General features: G+C 38.0%; 3 protein-coding genes and 2 pseudogenes across 3 annotated transcripts; all 5 read left to right on the top strand.

Annotated features, from left to right (window-relative positions):
- The first annotated feature begins 873 nt into the window (after window positions 1-873).
- Window positions 874-3,146, top strand: LOC108101011 (organic cation transporter protein-like). The gene is given in 7 exon segments (XM_017205176.2): window positions 874-1,016; window positions 1,480-1,636; window positions 1,707-1,965; window positions 2,020-2,431; window positions 2,492-2,541; window positions 2,544-2,952; window positions 3,008-3,146. Coding segments are annotated over 7 exon segments (1,569 nt in total).
- Window positions 3,147-3,634: 488 nt separating this feature from the next.
- Window positions 3,635-6,820, top strand: LOC108101012 (annotated as a pseudogene).
- A 3,473-nt stretch (window positions 6,821-10,293) lies between these two features.
- On the top strand, window positions 10,294-12,517 carry LOC108101121 (annotated as a pseudogene).
- A 1,708-nt stretch (window positions 12,518-14,225) lies between these two features.
- On the top strand, window positions 14,226-16,457 carry LOC108101122 (organic cation transporter-like protein). The gene is made up of 6 exons (XM_017205343.2): window positions 14,226-14,408; window positions 14,669-14,825; window positions 14,896-15,154; window positions 15,209-15,620; window positions 15,680-16,186; window positions 16,245-16,457. Exons 1-6 carry the CDS (start codon window positions 14,266-14,268, stop codon window positions 16,381-16,383), a joined length of 1,617 nt encoding a protein of 538 aa, XP_017060832.1. The 5' UTR covers window positions 14,226-14,265; the 3' UTR covers window positions 16,384-16,457.
- Window positions 16,458-17,378: 921 nt separating this feature from the next.
- LOC108101104 (organic cation transporter-like protein) lies at window positions 17,379-20,155 on the top strand. The gene is made up of 6 exons (XM_017205317.1): window positions 17,379-17,629; window positions 18,226-18,671; window positions 18,741-19,158; window positions 19,214-19,720; window positions 19,778-19,891; window positions 19,949-20,155. Exons 1-6 carry the CDS (start codon window positions 17,487-17,489, stop codon window positions 19,959-19,961), a joined length of 1,641 nt encoding a protein of 546 aa, XP_017060806.1. The 5' UTR covers window positions 17,379-17,486; the 3' UTR covers window positions 19,962-20,155.
- The last annotated feature ends 248 nt before the right edge of the window (window positions 20,156-20,403 follow it).

Below are 20,403 nucleotides of genomic sequence, written 5' to 3'. Positions count from 1 at the left end.
GTTTGATAAATAATAAAAAAATACAAGTGTGTGTGTCGAGAAATATAATCACATCCCGCTCTATCTTGAAGAAACTTCGTTTTTAATCTTATTTGAAGTTTATTGAAAATGGTTCAAATTTAAATTTAGACGCGCTGGCGCCTTAAAACGTCAAGATGTATTCGCAATCGACTGAACCATCCGTCAACTTCTGATGAAATAATAGGAGCACACTTTTAAACAATGGAAGACAGTTGGCTATTATCACTTATTACAGTGCACCCCAAGTTTAAAATTTACATTATTGTGCAATCAACGGAATTAAATAAAAATATAACGTCAAATAAAATATTATCTTTAAAAATATTGTAATATATTTATTTCAAAGGAATTGAAAGCATTTTCAAAAATAAATATAATTTTTTACTAATCAGAAATCCCAAACAAACATTTTCAAATTCTTAATTGTGTAAAATCTTGGTCACAAGTTAGTTGTTTGAAACACAATGTAACATAAGTTAAAGTTCTAATTTAATGTCCCGAACTATTAGTCTGTGTATTTCCTACACGATTGTTTATTTGAATTTACTTGCTCATATTTGCAATAAACTTAAAGTTTATTAAAATAGTAAGACTGCAATAAAGATTGGCCGGCTTTATTGTGCTCTGTGGCCGTCACAGACTCGGAAAGACTCTCTTTGCCAAACAGAAGCCAGACGTCGGAAATTGGCCAAACGTTTGCTTTTTCTTAAGCCCCGCCCCGTGTGTGATAATCTGGAAGCAGAGACTCTCTGATAAAGTGTACTATACACCCGAAATCGGATAAATACCAGCTGCTCGGATCCAATCATAATCAGTAGCTGTTTTGCGATCAGAGTAGTTTCGAGTAGAAAAATGGATCTTCAGAGTGTCCTGGAAAAGTGTGGAAACTTTGGTCCATATCAAATCCTTCTGTTGGTTCTCTATGGATACGCTAATATAGTGTCATCCTTGCACTATTTTTCACAGACTATAATAAGCTTTACGCCATCGCACAGGTGAGCAGTTAATTCCTTGATAATAATTAAATATATACAAAAAGTTTATTGAATTTTAAACTATATTTTAATCTTCCTTATTTTACATTTTATTTGATTCAATTAATTTTTTTTTTGGTTTTGGCATAATGTAATTTTTTAAGTTACAAATGCTTATGCTAATGCTAAAACGACTATTTATTACTAAAATAATTCTTTAAAAAAGCACCTGGATCACATTTGATTAAAAAAAAAAAAAATCTGTTATTAGTTTTGTATAAGAAGAGAAATACAAAAATTTGTGTGCAAAAATCATATTACATGAGTTGTGTTAACGACAAAATTTTGGTATTTAAATATATTTTTAAACGAAAAGATTTGTTTTATAACGAATATCATAAAACGTGATCTTTTTTGAAAATAACATATTGCTGTTCGCTTTTTTTTTGTTAAGATTTCAATGTCTGAATGTTTGATGTTTCAGATGTTCTCCACCCTTGGACGACTTTCCAAAGAATTCTACCGAACTCATGACCTGCAATATTATCCAGTACACTGAAGATAGATCCTCTTTTCGGGAGTACAAATGCTCCTCTTGGGATTTCGAAAAGGAAAGTAACTATGAGAGCATTACCACCGAGGTAAGTTACAGCCGAAAAGTATAAAATACTTTTTTAAACTTAACAGTATTGTTCAAAATATTGAACACAGCTCGGTTGGGTCTGTGATGATGCCTACAAGTTGGCGGTGGGTCAATCCTTTTTCTTCATTGGCTCTGCTCTGGGCAGTATATTCTTCGGCTATTTGGCCGATCGGATTGGACGACTACCCGCCTGCGTGTTGTCAACTTTAACAGGAGCATCTGGTGATTTCTTCACTTCCCTCGCAGGAAGTCTTCCATTGTTCTCCTTTACACGCTTCCTTTCAGGACTTTCTATGGATACCCAGTACGTCCTGATGTACATTTTGGGTATGTACCGATCATTAACTTTATAAGGTTTGTATTGAAATTTTTATGTTTCAGTTTTCGAGTACTTGAGCCCACAACACCGCACATTTGGACTAAATATTACACTGGGCATCTTCTACTGCTTTGGCCTGGTGATCTCACCTTGGATGGCCATTTGGTTGGGAAACTGGCGCAGTTACCTTTGGGCAGCTTCTCTGCCGGGCTTAGGAATGCTGATTTTTCCTTTGTGTCTCCACGAGAGCGCCGAATGGCTTCTGACCAAAGGAAAATTCGAGAGGGCGGTGAAAAACCTTCGAAGCATTGCCAAGTTCAATGGACGTCAGGTTGAGGACTCTGTGTTCGAGGACTTTGTTCAACACTATCGCAAGAAGTTGAACAACCCACAAAATACACCAACGGACACATTTATGGGCATGCTGAGAACACCCAGATTGAGAAAGTTTACTATAATACTGTTTATCAAATCGTAAGTTGAATCCCAACTATCTGTAAGCTTTATTTCTAATACTTTTTCACAAATTCCCAGGATGATCGTCACTATGGCATTCGACATTTTGAGTCGCAATGTGGAAGGCGTCGTCCCGCTGGCCTCACCATTATCCTGTTCCAGAACAAAATCGGTAGAAAAGGCATGGCCTGCGCCTCGCTTTTTATGGGTGCCATAATCACGGCGGCCACTGGTTATTTGGTTGGCACTTTAGACCCGGCAAACCACTCCGCTCTCCTCGGATTCATGGTGTGCCTGGCCAGATATGGAGCAGTGGTGGTCTACGATGCGGAGGGTCAGTATGCAGCTGAGATTATGCCGACGAGTGTTCGCGGTCGAGGAGTGGCCAACATCCACGTGGTGGGAAATGCCTTCGCATTCTGCAGCTCGTACATCATCTTCTTGGGGACTTTCTACAAGCCGCTGCCATCGCTTCTGCTCAGCTTTGTTCTACTGATCGGAGGTTGTTTGTGCCTGGCCCTTCCCGAAACCTTGCACAAGTGAGTTTTTGGTAGTTATATCCCTGCAAATATGACATGTTTATTTTTCTTGCAGGCAACTTCCACAGACTTTGGAGGAGGGCGAAGAATTTGCCAAGGGCGAAAAATGGTATTTCTTTCCCTGTTTCTCGCGCAGAGAGCAAGCAAATAAGCACGAACCCCAACTGGAGTCAGCTAATCAAACTATAAATTAGTTCTGATATTATAAATACGTATTTAAAAACTAATACAAATTTATTTTATAAAACACCAAATTTTTTAGTGGTTTTGCTTTCCATAATTTAATCATACTAATAGAACTTATATCTCTTTAATTCTGGGCTTGGATACTTATACCTCTTGATTGGATTTTATTTTATTATTTAATAAAGTTTTATTTTATTTTAGAAATTGGAAAAGAGAGTGTCAATGATAAATTGGTATATGTACTTCATTGCAAGATCATTAAAATACAATATTAGATTGAGTGGCCCAAAATATGTGTGCTTTAGACAAGACATTCACTAACAGATTTGCCTGCTTCTATTTGCCAGAAATCTTTTTTTATTGGACCATTTAAGATCTTTTTAGATAAATCAGGGCGTTCTTATGTTTTGCGGGCGCCGCATTAATCGGGCGTCATTTTAAGGCTAGGTGGAAACTCCACACACGCCAAAATAGAAGCCAGACGTCGCAATATGAGATGTCCCCAAATGAGATAAAACTAGAAGATTTTGTTTGTTTGTCGAGAATTAGCGCCTTCAGCCGAGTATATACCGCCATCACCAGTCTTCGTTTTCATCAGTCGCTGCTTTGCAATCGCAGCAGTCTCGTATGTCGAATAGATCTCCAGCGTGTCCTGGAAAAGTGTGGAAACTTTGGCCCATACCAAATCCTTTTGTTGGGACTCTATGGATTCACGAATATAGTGTCCTCGTTTCATTACTTTCTCGCAGACTCTTATAGGTTTTACGCCATCGCACACGTAAGTGGGAAAAAATAATTCAAGCTTATAAAACAAGTGAAACTAAAGCCAACGAAAGTCAATCGGGAAATAAAACATTTGTTTGTGAACTATCCAAACCATTTATTTGCAAGAAAGCTATGACATTCGTACATGTGAATTATGAATTACTACTAATAAAAGTATATAGTGTAAAAGTTATTTTAATGTAAACAAAATAGTATGTATGATAAAACCCATTGCTGAAAGATTTTTGTGTTTTTAATTTTCTTTAACAATTGTTTTAAATTAATATGCTATATTACAGATGTTCTCCACCAGTGGATAATTTTTCGGAGAATTCCACCGAACTGTCGGCCTGCAGTGTTTTTCAATACAGTGAGGATGGATCCTCTTTTCGGGAGTACGAGTGCCACTCCTGGGACTTCGAAAAGGAAAGCAACTACGAGAGCATTACCACCGAGGTAAATTGCAGCTGAAAATTATAAAAAACAAGAAAGGAAGCTAGCTTCGGCAAGCCGAAGCTTATATACCCTTGCAGTCATTAAATATGTCTAACAAAATACAAAAAGGCTAAACAGCATCAAATTTATGACAATTTTTCTATTAATTTTCCATATTGTTCATATGACAGCTATATGATATAGTCGTCCGATTTTGATAAAATTTAATTTGTAACTCAAGACTCATAAGAAAACTCTATATTCCAAAAATCATGATTGTCTGATGAAAAACATCGAGGTAACAATTTTATTTCCGTTATTTCTATATAGATTTTTCGATCTTTCCTATAGCAGCTATATGATATATTACTCCGATTTTAATGAAATTTTTTTCTCGATTTAAGAGTATTTGAAAAACTTGATGTTCCAAAAATCATGCTCGTGGGATTAAAAACAACGACGTTATAATTTTTTTTCCATTATTTATATATATATTTTCTGATCTCTCCTATGGCAGCTATATGATAGAGTTATCCGATTTTGATAAAATTTAATCCCAAATTCAATAGTGGTTAGAAAACGCCATCTGGAAGGAATCAAGTCGATCTGATCAAAAACAACGGAGTAAGAATTTTTAATTTCACTCTCTCGTATGGGAGCTATCCGATATAGTCGGCCGATCCGGCTCGTTCCGACCTATATACTGCGTGCAACAACTAGACAACTTTTGGGAAAGTTTCAGCCAGATAGCTTTAAAACTGAGAGACTAGTTTACATAGAAACCGACAGGAGGACAGACGGACAGACAGACAGACGGACAGACGTACAGACGGATTTGGATTCAGATGGTGATGCTGATCAAGAATATATATACTTTATGGGGTCTGAGGTGTCTCCTTCACTGCGTTGCAAACTTCTGAATGAAATTATAATACCCTTTTGCTCTGCAAGGGTATAAAAATGTTATTCCTAACAGAATATTTTTAAACATTACATTAAGCTCGGATGGGTTTGCCACGATGCCTACAAGTTGGCAGTGGGTCAGTCCTTCTTTTTCATCGGTTCTGCCCTCGGCAGTATACGGCTATTTGGCCGATCGGATAGGACGACTACCCGCGTGTATTTTGACAACTATAACAGGAGCGTCTGGGGATTTCTTTACTTCCTTTGTAAGCAGTCTGCCATGGTTCTCCTTCACACGCTTTATTTCCGGCCTTTCTTTGGATACTCAGTATGTCCTGATGTATATTTTGGGTATGTAAAACAAAACCCGATTTTTATGCAGTATCTAAATTTCTTTTACGCTTTTAGTTTTTGAGTACTTGAGTCCGAAGCACCGAACTTTTGGGCTAAACATTATTGTTGGTGTTTTGTATACTATTGGTCTGATAATTTCGCCTTGGATTGCAATTTGGTTGGGAAAATGGCGAAGTTACCTCTGGGCAGCATCCCTTCCAGCCTTAGGAGTACTTATTTACCCCTTCTGCCTCCACGAAAGCATTGAATGGCTGTTGACCAAGGGAAAATTCGACAAGGCAGTCAACAATCTGCGCAGTATCGCCAAATTCAACGGACGACAAGTGGAAGACTCCGTTTTCCATGAGTTTATCAAACATTATCGTGACAAGTTGAACAGTTCGGAGAAGAAAAACTCGGACACTTTTGTGGGCATGCTGAAGACACCAAGATTGAGGAAATTTACTATTATTCTTTTATTAAAATCGTAAGTTATTCAATTTAAGTACCTATACATGACCCATTCTTTAATAATCTTAAATTTCCACAGAATAATCATAGCAATAGCATTTGACACACTGAGTCGCAACATGGAAGGCGTCGGCATTTCACCCTTCAAGTTATTCTCCTACTCGGGAATTGCAGTTCTGCCAGCTGGCCTTTCCATTATCCTTTTCCAGAACAAAATCGGTAGAAAGGGCATGGCCTGTGCCTCCCTTTTTGTCGGTGCCTTTATCACTGCGACCACTGGTTATTTGATAGGCACCTTGGATCCGGCAAACTATTCCGTTGTCCTTGGAGTGATGGTGTGCCTGGCCAGATTTGGAGCAGTGGTGGCCTATGATGCGGAGGCCCAGTACGCGGCAGAAATAATTCCGACAAGTGTTCGTGGTCAAGGGGTCGCCAACATCCACGTGGTTGGCAATGCCTTTGCGTTCTGCACCCCATACATCATTTACCAGGGAACGTTCTACAAACCTCTGCCTTCGCTATTGATAAGCCTCCTGCTCATCATCGGAGGAGGTTTATGCCTGACCCTTCCCGAAACTTTACACAAGTACGTTATTAGTTTATTTTCTGGTTTCATTAAACACATATATATTTATTTCATCCTGCAGGCAACTCCCTTCAGACTTTGGAGGAGGGCGAGGTATTTGCGAAGGGAGAGAAATGGTATTTCTTCCCGTGTTTTTCACGCAGACAGTCAATCAATAAGCGCAAGTCCCAGTTGGAGTCAGAAAATTAATTTAAAAATTAGTTATTAAACTGTTAATGCATTTAATAAATTATTAAAGCTTTTATAAAGTAGCACAAAAAAATTTTTATATTGCTCTAAATTTTTATTAGAAGTATACATATATTTACATATTTCATGAATTCAATTTCTAAATGATTTTACCATACTCGTAAAACTTTTGTAGTTAAAATAATTTTTTAATTAAATTTAATTTTTTACTTAGGACTGCGGTAAACTAGAAGCTAGCTTCCGGCAAGCATATACTTTTATATGTATATACCTATACTAGTATAAAATAAAGTCTATTAAGAACTTGAACTTTTATAGATCATCCAAAATACCTGTTAACTATTTACGGAGAAAAGGACTGACTTAAATATTCGTATTGTCCGTTAATGCTGATAAAAAAGAAAAATAACTGTATGGGGTCGGAAGTTTCTGCTTTACAGCAAACTTTTGACCTAAATTATCATAACCTTTAAGTGACGAGTTTTTATCAAAACGCTTTTATTGTAAAACAAAAGTGAGTTTCCGACGGAACGTTGGCTGACTAATTTACCGGCTTTAGTTTAGTGGGCCATTAAACTTTAGTTTAGATAAGCTAGTGTATACTAAGGCTGAGTGGGTCCCATTATTAATCGGTCGAATCTCCCCATACGCCAAAACAGAAGCCAGACGTCGCTTCAAACAATTTCATTCTTTCTTGTGCCCCCTGTGAGATAAAACTAATCGCGGACTTTCTCTGTTTGTGAAGTATTAGCTCCTACAACCGAGTAAATACCAGCACCTGGATTCCCCCTTTGCATCAGTTTCTGGATTAAGATCGCAGCAGTCTCGTGTTACAAAATGGATCTACAGGGAGCTCTCAAAAAATATGAAAACCGTGGTTCATACTAGAGGTGGAGAACTATCGATAGTCTGAGCCATCGATAGCCCTTGATAGTTTTCATAAACTATCGACTATCAGCGATAGCAAAGAAAATCTATCGTCGATAGTTGTCGATAGTGCAGAGTACATTCAAAAAAATAATTTAATTAGTGTTTCTTATGATATTTATTTATATATAAAGTATTTATTTATAAAGTATGACATTGGTTTTCCAATCTTTATCTGAAAAGAATAAATAATTATTATTTGAATAATATGATTTTGTTTTTTTAGGCTTACCTTAACTGCTTTCCATAAATTTATATATGTTCGGCGTTTTCCTTTAATTAAATGTATACTTTTATTATTATGTATTTATCTTTGCGAAAAAGAAACGCATGTATGTATGTATGTATGTATATATGCGTATGTATTTCACAACAAACTGTAATAGTAGTAATGGCATCTCACGTAGCACTTTTGTTATTGTCACACAAAATTTGGCTTTTAACTTTATAATACAAAATTACAATATAACAACAAAATAACAATATCTTACCTATTTGAAGAAAACGATCCATTATATTTTTAATAACAATTTATAAAACTCTAACAAATTCGCGCAATTTCCTTTCCTTTACACTTTTAACGTAGACATGGGAAAACCAAAATATCGACAACAATCGACGATAGCGATTGACCACTATCGAGAATGCGCGCAGCTATCGATTGCGTATCGATAGTGGCAAACCATCGATAGTCCCGATAGGGCCATCGATAGTTCTCCACCTCTAGTTCATACCAAGTCCTCCTTTTCGAAAGCTATTACATTACATTTCATTACTTCTCGCAGACCCTTATAAGTTTTACGCCCGAGCCCATGTATGTGGCAAAACTAATAAAACTTTAAAAACTTCCACCATACTAGTTTTATTTAATATTAAAATATAAGAAGTTTTTTTTCAATTGTGAAATATGGTAAAATATATAAACTTTAAAACCATTTTATAAAAGTAACAAAGGGGGTTTTATACCTAAAGGAAATTTTAAAGGCCTTCCCTTTGTTTTAAAATGATGCTCTAATTTAAAATTATAAATAAATGGTGTCTGTTCCAGTTGTTCTCCTCCCGTAGATGATTTTTCGAAGAATTCCACCGGAGTGTAGGATTGTTATAAGAAATGTTTTTCAATACCATAAGAATAGATCCTCTCTTTAAGATTATGAGTACCACTTCTGGGACTTCAAAATGGAGAGCCACTATGACAGTATTACCACCGAGGTAAGTTACAGCCGAAAAGTATAAGACAATTATTGAGTCTTAACAATATCGTTCAAAAAATTAAACACAGTTGGGTCTGCAGTAATGCCTAAATGTTGGCGGTCATTCTTCGGATATTTAGCCGGTTGGAAATGACTATGCGTGCCTGCCTTTTGTGTACATTGACAGAAACATCTGGTGATATCTTCTTTTTCTCCTTTTACACGCTTTCTTTCAGGACTTCCTATGGACACCCGTATATCTTGATATAAATTTTGGGTATAGAAACTCTACATAGATCTCTAAGATTTTTATTAAAATTTTAATATTGCAAGAACATTTTTATCTCCCAGGCTTAGGAACGCTAATTAGCTTTTGTGTATTCACGGAATCGGGTAATGGAGGGCTTTGTTTAACACTATCGACCACAAGAAGTTGAACAACCCACAAAATACGCATACGGACACATTTATAGGCATTCTAAGGACACTAAGACTGGAAAAGGTCGCAATAATACTGTTCATCAAGTATTTGAAGGAGGGCGAGGATTTTCCCATAATCCAAAAGTGATATTTCTTTCCTTTTTACTGGCACAGACAGCAAACAAATAAACATGGATCTCAACTGGAGTCAGCTAATTAAACATTAAATTTGTTATTATGTTATTATATATATTAAAAACTAATAGATTAATTTAAATACACACAAAGTTATTTAGTGGTTATGGATTCCATGGAGTTAGATGCTTTTGAATTATTTCATCATACTGATAGAATTTTAATTCTTATGGCTGGAAGTAATATCTCCTTAATTCTGGGCTTAGACACGTATTTTATTTGACTTGTTTATACAACAGTAGTGTCACTCTAGGGCAATATTTTTATAGAGCACGCTTATGTCTACAGTTCATTTACAACCATTGCGGTAAACAAACAAAAATTTATAAACAAAAAACGTATTTTTTTAATATCCCGATGAAAATAAAAATGGGTATACTTCATTGTAATATTATTAAATCAAAATTAAATTGTGTGCCTCAAAATCTGTGTACTTGTGACAAGATGTTGACCAACAGATTTGCCTGTTTCTATTTGCCAGACAGCTCTATTTTATTGGGCCATTAAGTTCTATTAAGATAAGTCAGGGCATTCTTATGTTTCGCGGGCGTCACATTAATCGGGCGTCACTTAAACTTGCTGGAAACTCTACACACGCCAAAACAGAAGCCAGACGTCGGAAATGGATTTTTCCTTCCCTTGCCCCCAAATGAGATAAAACTTACCTCAGATACTGTCTGTTTGCCAAGAATTAGCTCCTACACACGAGTATATACCGGCATCCCGAACCTTCGTTTTCATCAGTCGCGGGTTTGTGATCGCAGAAGTCTCGTGTAGCGAAATGGATCTCCAGCGTGTCCTGGAAAAGTGTGGAAACTTTGGTCCATACCAAATCCTTTTGCTGGGGCTTTATGGATTCACGAACATAGTGTCCTCATTTCATTACTTTTCGCAGACCCTTATAAGTTTTACGCCTTCACACACGTAAGTCAAAAAAAAAAAAAATTTAAGTTAATAAGAACGAGTGAACTAGAGGCAAAACAAAAATAATCCGATAATAAAACAGATGATTAAAAAAAAATTTGAACCATTAAAACCAAAAACCATAAATAAATAAATGAAATAAATAATGAAGAATAAGACTTTTAGAAATTTGTAAAGTGAAAGTTTTTTATTTTATAAAAGAAATTATAAAAAATCTTTGTGCTTATACACATGTTTTAATTTTTGTACAATCCTTCTTATATAAATGTACTCCATCCCAGTTGCTCACCACCAGTGGATAATTTTTCGGGGAATTACACCGAACTGTCGGCCTGCAGTGTTTTTCAATACAGTGAGGATGGATCCTCTTTTCGGGAGTACGAGTGCCACTCCTGGGACTTCGAAAAGGAAAGCAATTACGAGAGCATTACCACCGAGGTAAGACACTGACGAAAAGTACAAAATACTTATTGAGATGTAACAATATCGTTTAAAACATTTAATATAGCTTGGATGGGTTTGCCACGATGCCTACCAGTTGGCGGTGGGTCAATCGTTCTTCTTCATCGGTTCTGCCCTCGGCAGTATATTTTTGGCTATTTGGCCGATCGAATAGGACGTCTACCCGCCTGCGTCTTGACCACTTTAACAGGAGCCTCTGGGGATTTTTTTCACTTCCTTCGTAAGCAGCCTGCCATGGTTCTCCTTCACACGCTTTATATCCGGACTTTCAATGGACACTCAGTATGTCCTGATGTACATTTTGGGTATGTAAAACCAACTAGGATTTCTATTAAGTATCTATAATTTTCTTCATTTGCAGTTTTTGAGTACTTGAGTCCGAAGCATCGTACCTTTGGGCTTAACATTGTTCTCGGTGTTTTCTACACCATTGGTTTGATGATCTCGCCTTGGATGGCCATTTGGTTGGGAAACTGGCGCAGTTACCTCTGGGCAGCATCACTTCCAGCACTGGGAGTATTAGTTTATCCTTTCTGCCTCCACGAAAGCATCGAGTGGCTGTTGACCAAAGGAAAATTCGACAAGGCAGTCAACAATCTGCGCAGTATCGCCAAGTTCAACGGACGACAAGTGGAAGACTCCGTTTTCGATGAGTTTATCAAGCATTACCGCGAGAAGCTTAACAGTTCAGAGAAGAAAAACTCGGACACTTTTGTGGGCATGCTGAAGAAACCAAGACTGAGGAAATTTACCATTATCTTGTTACTCAAATCGTAAGTCAGACAATTACTAAAAACATGATCCATTCTTCAATCGCCTTAAATTTTCACAGAATAATCATTACAATAGCATTCGACATATTGAGTCGAAACGTGGAAGGTGTGGGCATTTCGCCTTTCAAGCTTTTCTCCTACTCGGGATTCGTTGTCCTTCCGGGTGGCCTTTCTATTATCCTTTTCCAGAACAAAATCGGTCGGAAAGGCATGGCCTGCGCCTCGCTCTTTGTTGGTGCCTTTATCACTGCGTCCACTGGTTATTTGGTGGGCACTTTGGATCCGGCAAACTATTCCGTTCTCCTTGGAGTGATGGTGTGCCTTGCCAGATTTGGAGCAGTGGTGGCCTACGATGCGGAGGCCCAATATGCCGCCGAAATAATTCCCACAAGTGTTCGTGGTCAAGGGGTCGCCAACATCCACGTGGTTGGCAATGCCTTTGCGTTCTGCACCCCGTACATCATTTACCTGGGAACGTTCTACAAACCTCTGCCTTCGCTATTGATAAGCTTCCTGCTCATTATTGGAGGCTGTTTGTGCCTGACTCTTCCCGAAACTTTACACAAGTAAGTTATTACTTTGTATACATATTCTGGTTTCATAAAATATATGTATATTTTTTTTCATCTTGTAGGCAACTCCCACAAACTTTGGAGGAGGGCGAGGTTTTTGCCAAGGGAGAGAAATGGTATTTCTTTCCCTGCTTTTCACGCAGACAGTCCATAAATAAGCTCGAATCTCAGTTGGAATCAGCGAATGAATTTAAAAAATAAATTATTTACCTGTTAATATATTCAATAAAATAAAGAAGCTTTTATAAAACAAGAAAAAAAGATAGGTTCAAGCCGAAGCTTATACCCCCTTGCAGGCATCAAATATGTCGATCAAAATGCATAAAGGCTAAACAACATCGAAACTATAAAAATCATGCTCATGGGATTAAAAACAACGACATTATAATTTGTTTTCCATTATTTATATGTATATATTTCGATCTTTGGCAGCTACATGATAGAGTTATCCGATTTTGATAAAATTTAATCCGAAATTCGTTAAAAAACGACATCTGGAAAATATCGATCTGATCAAAAACAACAGCGTGAGAATTTTTTATTTTATTCTCTCGTATGGGAGCTATCCAATATAGTCGCCCGATCCAGCCCGTTCCGACTTATATTCTGCGTGCTACGACTACACAACTTTTGGGAAATTTCCAGCAAGATAGCTTTAAAACTGAGAAACAGACGGACAGACGGACAGACGTACAGACGTATTTCAAATCAGATGGTGATGCTGATCAAGAATATATATACTTTATGGGGTCTGAGGTGTCTCCTTCACTGCGTTGCAAACTCCTGACTGAAATTAGTATATCCTTTTGCTCTGCAAGGGTATATATGAGTCTGAACTTTTTATTTAATGTGTATTTACAGATTTTATGATTTTAGATCCTTATAAATGATTTCACCATACTTGTAGAACTTCTAGAACTAAAATCTTTTTAACACTGGCCTCAGACTTTTATTCTGCTAATGAGTTGTTTTGTTGTTTACCTGTGCCTCTTTAGGGCATTATTTAAAGAGATTACGCCAATGTTCACGGAACTTTTACTGTAGCACTTCGGTAAAAAAGGAATTAGCTGCGGAGAGGCGACCACTTATTTGAATACTTGAACACACTACCTTAGAGTGGAAACTAAAGTCCATTAAATCACTAGATTATTACACGTCTGATGTTAAAGGTATACGGTACAGTTGGTCTAGTATTTAAAATTTCTGGATTTGAACAATAAACCACGATATTTTATTCTTTCCTTTATTGGTATATTGGTATCTATGGTAGTTTTATTATACGATTCCCACAAATTGTAATTTAGATTTATAAAAAATTTAAAAAAATTTCCTGTATTATTTCTGTGGACCTAAACAATATAACCCATATATGTACAGAATGTCAAATACAACGTATTTAGTTCTAAATTTTTTTTGTTATTGTCATATAAGAAAATATGGAAATGTCGTTAAAAAATTAGAAAACAAATCACAGAGAAACGGACGGACTGAAATATCTATATTGTCTGTAAATATTGATCGAAAATACCTATATTTACTTTATGGTGTCGGAACCTTCTTCTTTTTGGCGTTGTAAGCCCTTGACTATATATATTATGTATAATACCCTTTCATTGATGAGTTTAACCAAACGGTGAAATGAATAAAGCGAAATAAACATCTGTGAACATTGGCTGGCTGATTTACCGGCTTTAGTTTACTGGGCCATTAAATTTCAATTAAGATAAGTTAGGGTATACTAAGGCTGAGTGGGCCCTATTATTAAGCGGTCGAATCTCTCCACACGCCAAAACAGAAGCCAGACGTCGGAAGAGGTTCAAACACATTATTTCTTACTCGTGCCCCCTGTGAGATAAAACTAACCGCGGATTTTCTGTGTTTGCCAAGTATTAGCGCCTACAACCGAGTATATACCAGAATCTGGATTCTCCGCTTGCATCAGTCGCTGGTGTGAGATCGCAGCAGACCCGTGTAGCGAAATGGATCTCCAGCGAGTTTTGGAAAAGTGTGGAAACTTTGGTCCATACCAAATCCTCTTGTTGGGGCTCTATGGATTTACGAACATAGTGTCCTCGTTTCATTACTTCTCGCAGACCCTCATAAGTTTTACACCCTCGCACACGTAAGTGGTATAAACTTTACAATTAGTTTTCATAAGTTTTTATGAAAAGTAAACCATACAGGATATTCTAGTTGTTTTGAAAATATAAGAAGAATGTAAATTATAATTTCAAGACAAACCATTTTATGAAAAGCGAATATCTAATATTAAAAAAAGCGCAAATAACTAATTTTTTGTATTTAAAATAAAATTTTTTAATTTTATTATAAAAATATTGAAGTAATTTTGTTAATTTTACCATTTTATGTTGTATGTTCCAGTTGTTCTCCTCCCGTGGCTGATTTTCCAACCAACTCCACCGAACTGTCGGCCTGCAGTGTTCTTCAGTACAGTGAGGATGGATCCTTTCTTCAGGAGTACGAGTGTCACTCCTGGGACTTCGAGAAGGAAAGCAACTACGAGAGCATAACCACCGAGGTAAGTTACAGCCGAAAAGTATAAAACAAATCTTGTGACTATACAATAACGCTTAAAATATTGAATACAGCTCGGGTGGGTTTGCTACGATGCTTACAAGTTGGCGGTGGGTCAATCCTTCTTCTTCATCGGTTCTGCCCTAGGCAGTATATTTTTTGGCTATTTGGCCGATCGAATAGGACGTCTACCCGCCTGCGTCTTGACCACTTTAACAGGAGCCTCTGGAGATTTCTTCACTTCCTTCGTCAGCAGTCTGCCATGGTTCTCCTTCACACGCTTTATATCCGGACTTTCTACAGACACACAATATGTTCTGATGTACATTTTAGGTATGTAAACCTTATTCAACGCAGTAATCTAACTACATTTTCGTAATTTTCCAGTTTTTGAGTACTTGAGTCCAAAACATCGTACTTTTGGGCTTAATATTATCCTCGGCGTTTTCTACTGCATTGGACTGATGATTTCTCCTTGGATGGCCATTTGGTTGGGAAACTGGCGCAGTTACCTCTGGGCAGCTTCTCTTCCAGCCTTAGGAGTACTAATTTACCCTTTCTGCCTCCACGAAAGCATCGAATGGCTACTGACCAAAGGAAAATTCGATAAAGCAGTCAACAATCTGCGCAGTATCGCCAAATTCAACGGACGACAAGTGGAAGACTCCGTTTTCGATGAGTTTATCAAACATTATCGTGACAAGTTGAACAGTTCGGAGAAGAAAAACTCGGACACTTTTGTGGGCATGCTGAAGACACCAAGAATGAGGAAATTCACCATTATCCTGTTAATAAAATCGTGAGTTGAAAATATGCACAGGTTTTAGAAGCTATTAACCCAAATTAAAATTTACTCAGAATGATCATCACAATTGCATTTGATATACTGAGCCGCAATGTGGAAGGCGTCGGCATATCCCCCTTCAAACTATTTTCTTACTCGGGGCTGTGCTACTTACCCGCTGGTCTTGTTATTATCATGTTCCAGAACAAAATCGGTCGGAAGGGCATGGCCTGCGCCTCCCTTTTTGTGGGTGCATTTATCACAGCGGCCACAGGTTACTTGGTAGGAACCTTGGATCCGGCCAACTACTCCATTCTTCTTGGCCTCATGGTTAGCCTGGCCAGATTCGGAGCAGTGGTGGCCTACGATGCGGAGGCCCAATATGCTGCAGAAATTATACCGACAAGTGTTCGAGGGCAAGGAGTGGCCAACATCCACGTGGTGGGCAATGCCTTTGCGTTCTTTAGCTCGTACATTATTTTCCTAGGAACGTTCTACAAACCTCTGCCTTCATTATTGATTAGCTTCCTGCTTATTATTGGAGGCTGTTTGTGCCTGACTCTTCCCGAAACATTGCACAAGTAAGTTTTTTACTGCTTTATCCCTGTTCCATTTAAAATGTGTTTCTTTTTTCTGCAGACAACTCCCACAAACTCTCGAGGAAGGCGAGGTATTTGCCAAGGGAGAAAAGTGGTGGTTCTTCCCCTGCCTTTCGCGCAGACATCAAACAAAAAATTCAGAATCTCAGCTGGAGTCAGCCAATGAAATTACAAAGTAGTTATAATAAATGTATATGTATATGTATATAATAAAAGCCAAAGCAAATGTTTACAATATAATTTTATCAAAGCATGTTGACTGGTCTCTTTATTTTTACGATCGGCTTTAAAAGTTAAATAACAATTAGGGGTTTTGTGGTTTCAGAGAAAACTAAATGTACCCGATTTCACCATATACTATTCGTAAACACAGATTTAAAATCATCTAATCCCAGGCTCAGACACCTACTAAGTTGCCAACCCTATTTGGCTGGTTCAAACTTCAGTTCAGTCTATCTGGGGAATGATATATGTATATCACGCCAGCGGTTCCGGAACTTTTACTACCAACCGAGATAAACGAATTATTACTGCATTTTTGAGAGGCTTCGTTTGGCGTCTCCGAGGAGCAGACCTGTAATCTATACTATATATAATCTATATCTCTAAACGGGAACCCATTAAAGTGTCAGGCGACAAAGAAAGGATCCGTGTATCCGGTTAATCCCCACCTATAAACAGATTCAAATTCAGGCGTGACTTACAGCACAGCAGTGGCTAATTCTCCTATAAATCTGAGGCAAAGTCAACAAGCCGAAATTTTCGAGAAAGTCACTTGACCGAGTTAAATGCCTGATAAACGGGGGAAGACGCATTTCATAAAAATACCTAACTGGTATCCCAAAATCAAGGCCACGGCCAAAAAAGTTCGAAAAAAAATATTTACCAGTGTTTGTGGATGCTGTGTTGTGCGATTGTAAAATTCGGAATTTTATGCTAGGTAAACAAACAACTTCTGTGTAGGGTTGTTCGTTCACCTGTTCGACTGAATGTTTGCTCGGATCTCAGCTTCTTATCATCGGTACACACCCCAAAAAAAAGCGGCAGAGATTGCCTAGCCCAATCTCGGTTACTAATTACCCATCCTAATCGGGGAAGACGCCGGTATCTTTATACTATATAAGGCTGCTGGCGATCCAAGCCAAGCGTCAAAATACTACTCGTGCAGGCAGAATGTAGTTGAGTCTACGCTTGGAAGACTTAGCACGTTGTCCACATAAACAAAGTGTTTTAGACAAAACAATTCTTAATACCTCCCGAGTTGAATTCATTAGAAATCAGAATGGATTTCGATCGCGTGCTAGAGAAGTGTGGAAACTTTGGCAGATTTCAGTTTGTCATACTCATTCTCTATGGCTACACGAATATTCTGAGCTCGTTGCACTATTTCTCCCAGACTCTCATTACTTTTACACCTGAGCATTGGTAAGTAGTTCTTTTTATTAGCGGTCAAGGTCTATTAAAATTTAAACTGATTCCGCAAGAGTGTCAAGACTAACAAAGTAGTTTAAATGTTAAAACAAAATCATTGTTCGGTCAGTTAAAAAGTTTTTTTAAAAATGCTAGTTCAGTTCGAATACGTATGGCTACTATTTAATGTTGTTTACTGCAGTGCTTATGAGCAATAATTTTTCGCCCAGAAAAAGTAAAAAAAAGTTATCAAACCAACTAAAACACATTCAAATCCTACATTTAAAATCTAAAAAAAAAAATTTTTTTTTCTTATTTATTGACAATATTTACAATGTTTACAATATTTTATATGTTGTATGTTGTTATGAATATTTTTATGTAAATACGAATTATTTTAATTTTTTTTTGCCAACAGGAAGCATATTTTTTTAATATTTTTAGTTTGGTAACTAATAATATAATATAGAACTTATCGGATTGAAAGATCAACGTTTTTTTTAGATTTTTAAATGTAAACAAAGATTGCAATTATTTGCTCGCGGTCTAGACATTACTAACAGTCAGTTAATATCTTTTAATTCTCAAATGCATTTATCTAACCGCTTTAGGTGTTCCCATGACGATTTGATGGGCCTAAGTGCTACGGAACTGCGTTCCATTTACTCCAATGTCTCGCACTCATCCTGCACTCCCTATTCGGAGGTGGTCAATGGAACCAGTGGGACTTCGGAGGTGGAGATGTGTCAGGACTGGATCTTCGAGCGGGAAAATGGCTACGAAAGTCTGACGACCGAACTGAAATGGGTCTGCGACAAGTCGCACCAGCCTGCAGTGGGTCAGTCGTTCTTTTTCCTGGGATCCGTGGTGGGCACCATTACCTTTGGATTTCTTTCGGACCGAATCGGCCGATTGCCCGCCATGCTAATGGCGGCCTTATCCGGTGCCAGTGGTGACTTTATGACCTCCTTCGTACATACACTACCCTGGTTCGCCTTCTCCAGATTCGTGTCGGGATTGTCAACGGATACCATGTACTATCTTATGTACATTTTGGGTGAGTTTGGGGATCCTATTGTGAGTTTCCTAGAAGAAACTAATTGTTTATTTACTGCCGTATCAACAGTCTTCGAGTACCTGAGTCCCAAGCGCCGCACTTTTGGGCTGAATATCATTTTGGCCGTGTTTTACTGCTTAGGTCTGGTGAGCTCGCCCTGGCTTGCCATGTGGATCGGCAATTGGCGTCACTACCTCTGGCTGGCATCTTTGCCAGCTCTTGGAGTTCTCATATATCCTCTGCTGATCTGTGAAAGTGCCCAGTGGCTTCTTACCAAGAAGAAGTACGATGAAGCGGTGGCCTGTCTGAAAAAAGTGGCCAAGTTTAACGGTCGCCAGGTGGAGGACTCCGTGTTCGACGAGTTCGTGAAGCACTATCGCGAGAAGATGAACGAGGAGAGCAAGATGAACAAGCAGATGGACACCTTCCTGGGGATGTTTAAAACTCCCAGGCTGCGTAGATTTACCACCACGCTGCTGGTCAAATCGTAGGTTTATTACTCAGTTTTATGGCGATACAAATACTAAGAAATGTTTTTTAAGGGTCATCATAACGTTGTCCTACGATGTGATCAACAGGAATATGGAAGGCCTGGGCAGCTCGCCCTTCAAGCTCTTTTCAATAACCTCCACTGTTTATTTACCAGCCGGATTTGCCATCTTGCTGCTGCAGAACAAGATCGGTCGCAAGGGAATGGCTTGTGGAGCTCTGCTGGTGGGTGCCATCATCACCGCCGCTACAGGATTCTTGATCGCCGTGTTGGATCCCAATGAGAACGCCGTCTTGATGACTTTCATGGTAGCACTAGGTCGCTTTGGCACCACAGTTTCCTACGATGCGGAGATCCAATATGCGGCGGAGATCATTCCAACCAGTGTTCGTGGACAAGCGGTGTCCAACATCCATGTGGTAGGATTGGCCTCCAGTTCGCTGGCCTTTTATGTCATCTACATGGCTCAATATTACAAGCCACTGCCCTCGATTTTCATCAGCATCCTGATGTTCCTGGGCGCTCTTCTCTGCCTTACCCTTCCAGAAACTCTACACAAGTAAGTTCTGCCTATAAATATCTAAAGTAACTTTTATAGCTTTTTCATATTATTTAGGAAACTTCCCGAAACCCTGGCTGATGGCGAACGCTTTGCAATGAACGAGAGCTGCCTCTACTTCCCTTGCTGCCACAAACGCCGCGAAAGTCTGACCAACCAAGAAGATCCTAAGTCTGAACCCTAGAGAGTGTTGCACCTGAAAACTTACTACTGTTTAACCTGCTTTAGCCACATAACCTGATGATGGAGCCATCGAAGTGTTGACTCCTGTAACCGAATGGTCTGATAGTTATTACTCATGTGAAGAATACATAGTAATTAAACCAAAACCGTTGTTAAGAACGCATTTATCTAACCCTATATATTCAAAACAGAACTGGTATTCATGTATTATGTACTCTTTTTCTTTCACAATAAATGTATATATGAAAAATATTTTCCAAAAATTTCTACAATATAGCTTAAATCCATTAGTCTTCACCATCTAATTTTAAAAAAGTACAGATGAAGTGAAGAAGTGAAGTGAAGAGAAAATCAGTTTTTTAAGCTAATAATATCGTATAATTTGATAAAGCCATTTTGTGTGAAAAGATTAAGACGACAACAATCGTCTTCCTTTAACTTTATATTTTTAAATTTTTAACAGTTGATATAATGGAACTTGAATATATTTCGATAAACGC

Source organism: Drosophila ficusphila, unplaced genomic scaffold, assembly GCF_018152265.1.
Source record: "Drosophila ficusphila isolate 14025-0441.05 unplaced genomic scaffold, ASM1815226v1 contig_791, whole genome shotgun sequence".
Taxonomy (NCBI): Eukaryota; Metazoa; Arthropoda; class Insecta; order Diptera; family Drosophilidae; genus Drosophila; species Drosophila ficusphila.
The sequence above is the reverse complement of the archived record's forward strand: the minus strand, read 5'-3'. Positions and strand labels throughout refer to the sequence as shown.

Excerpts from the sequence above, each read along its gene's own strand:
- LOC108101122 (XM_017205343.2), top strand. The coding sequence starts at position 14,266 with ATGGATCTCCAGCGAGTTTTGGAAAAGTGTGGAAACTTTGGTCCATAC. Across the intron at positions 14,409-14,668 it reads AGTTTTACACCCTCGCACAC|TTGTTCTCCTCCCGTGGCTG; the intron begins GTAAGTGGTATA and ends TGTATGTTCCAG. Across the intron at positions 15,155-15,208 it reads TGTTCTGATGTACATTTTAG|TTTTTGAGTACTTGAGTCCA; the intron begins GTATGTAAACCT and ends GTAATTTTCCAG.
- LOC108101104 (XM_017205317.1), top strand. The coding sequence starts at position 17,487 with ATGGATTTCGATCGCGTGCTAGAGAAGTGTGGAAACTTTGGCAGATTT. Across the intron at positions 19,159-19,213 it reads ACCACGCTGCTGGTCAAATC|GGTCATCATAACGTTGTCCT; the intron begins GTAGGTTTATTA and ends ATGTTTTTTAAG. Across the intron at positions 19,721-19,777 it reads CTTCCAGAAACTCTACACAA|GAAACTTCCCGAAACCCTGG; the intron begins GTAAGTTCTGCC and ends CATATTATTTAG.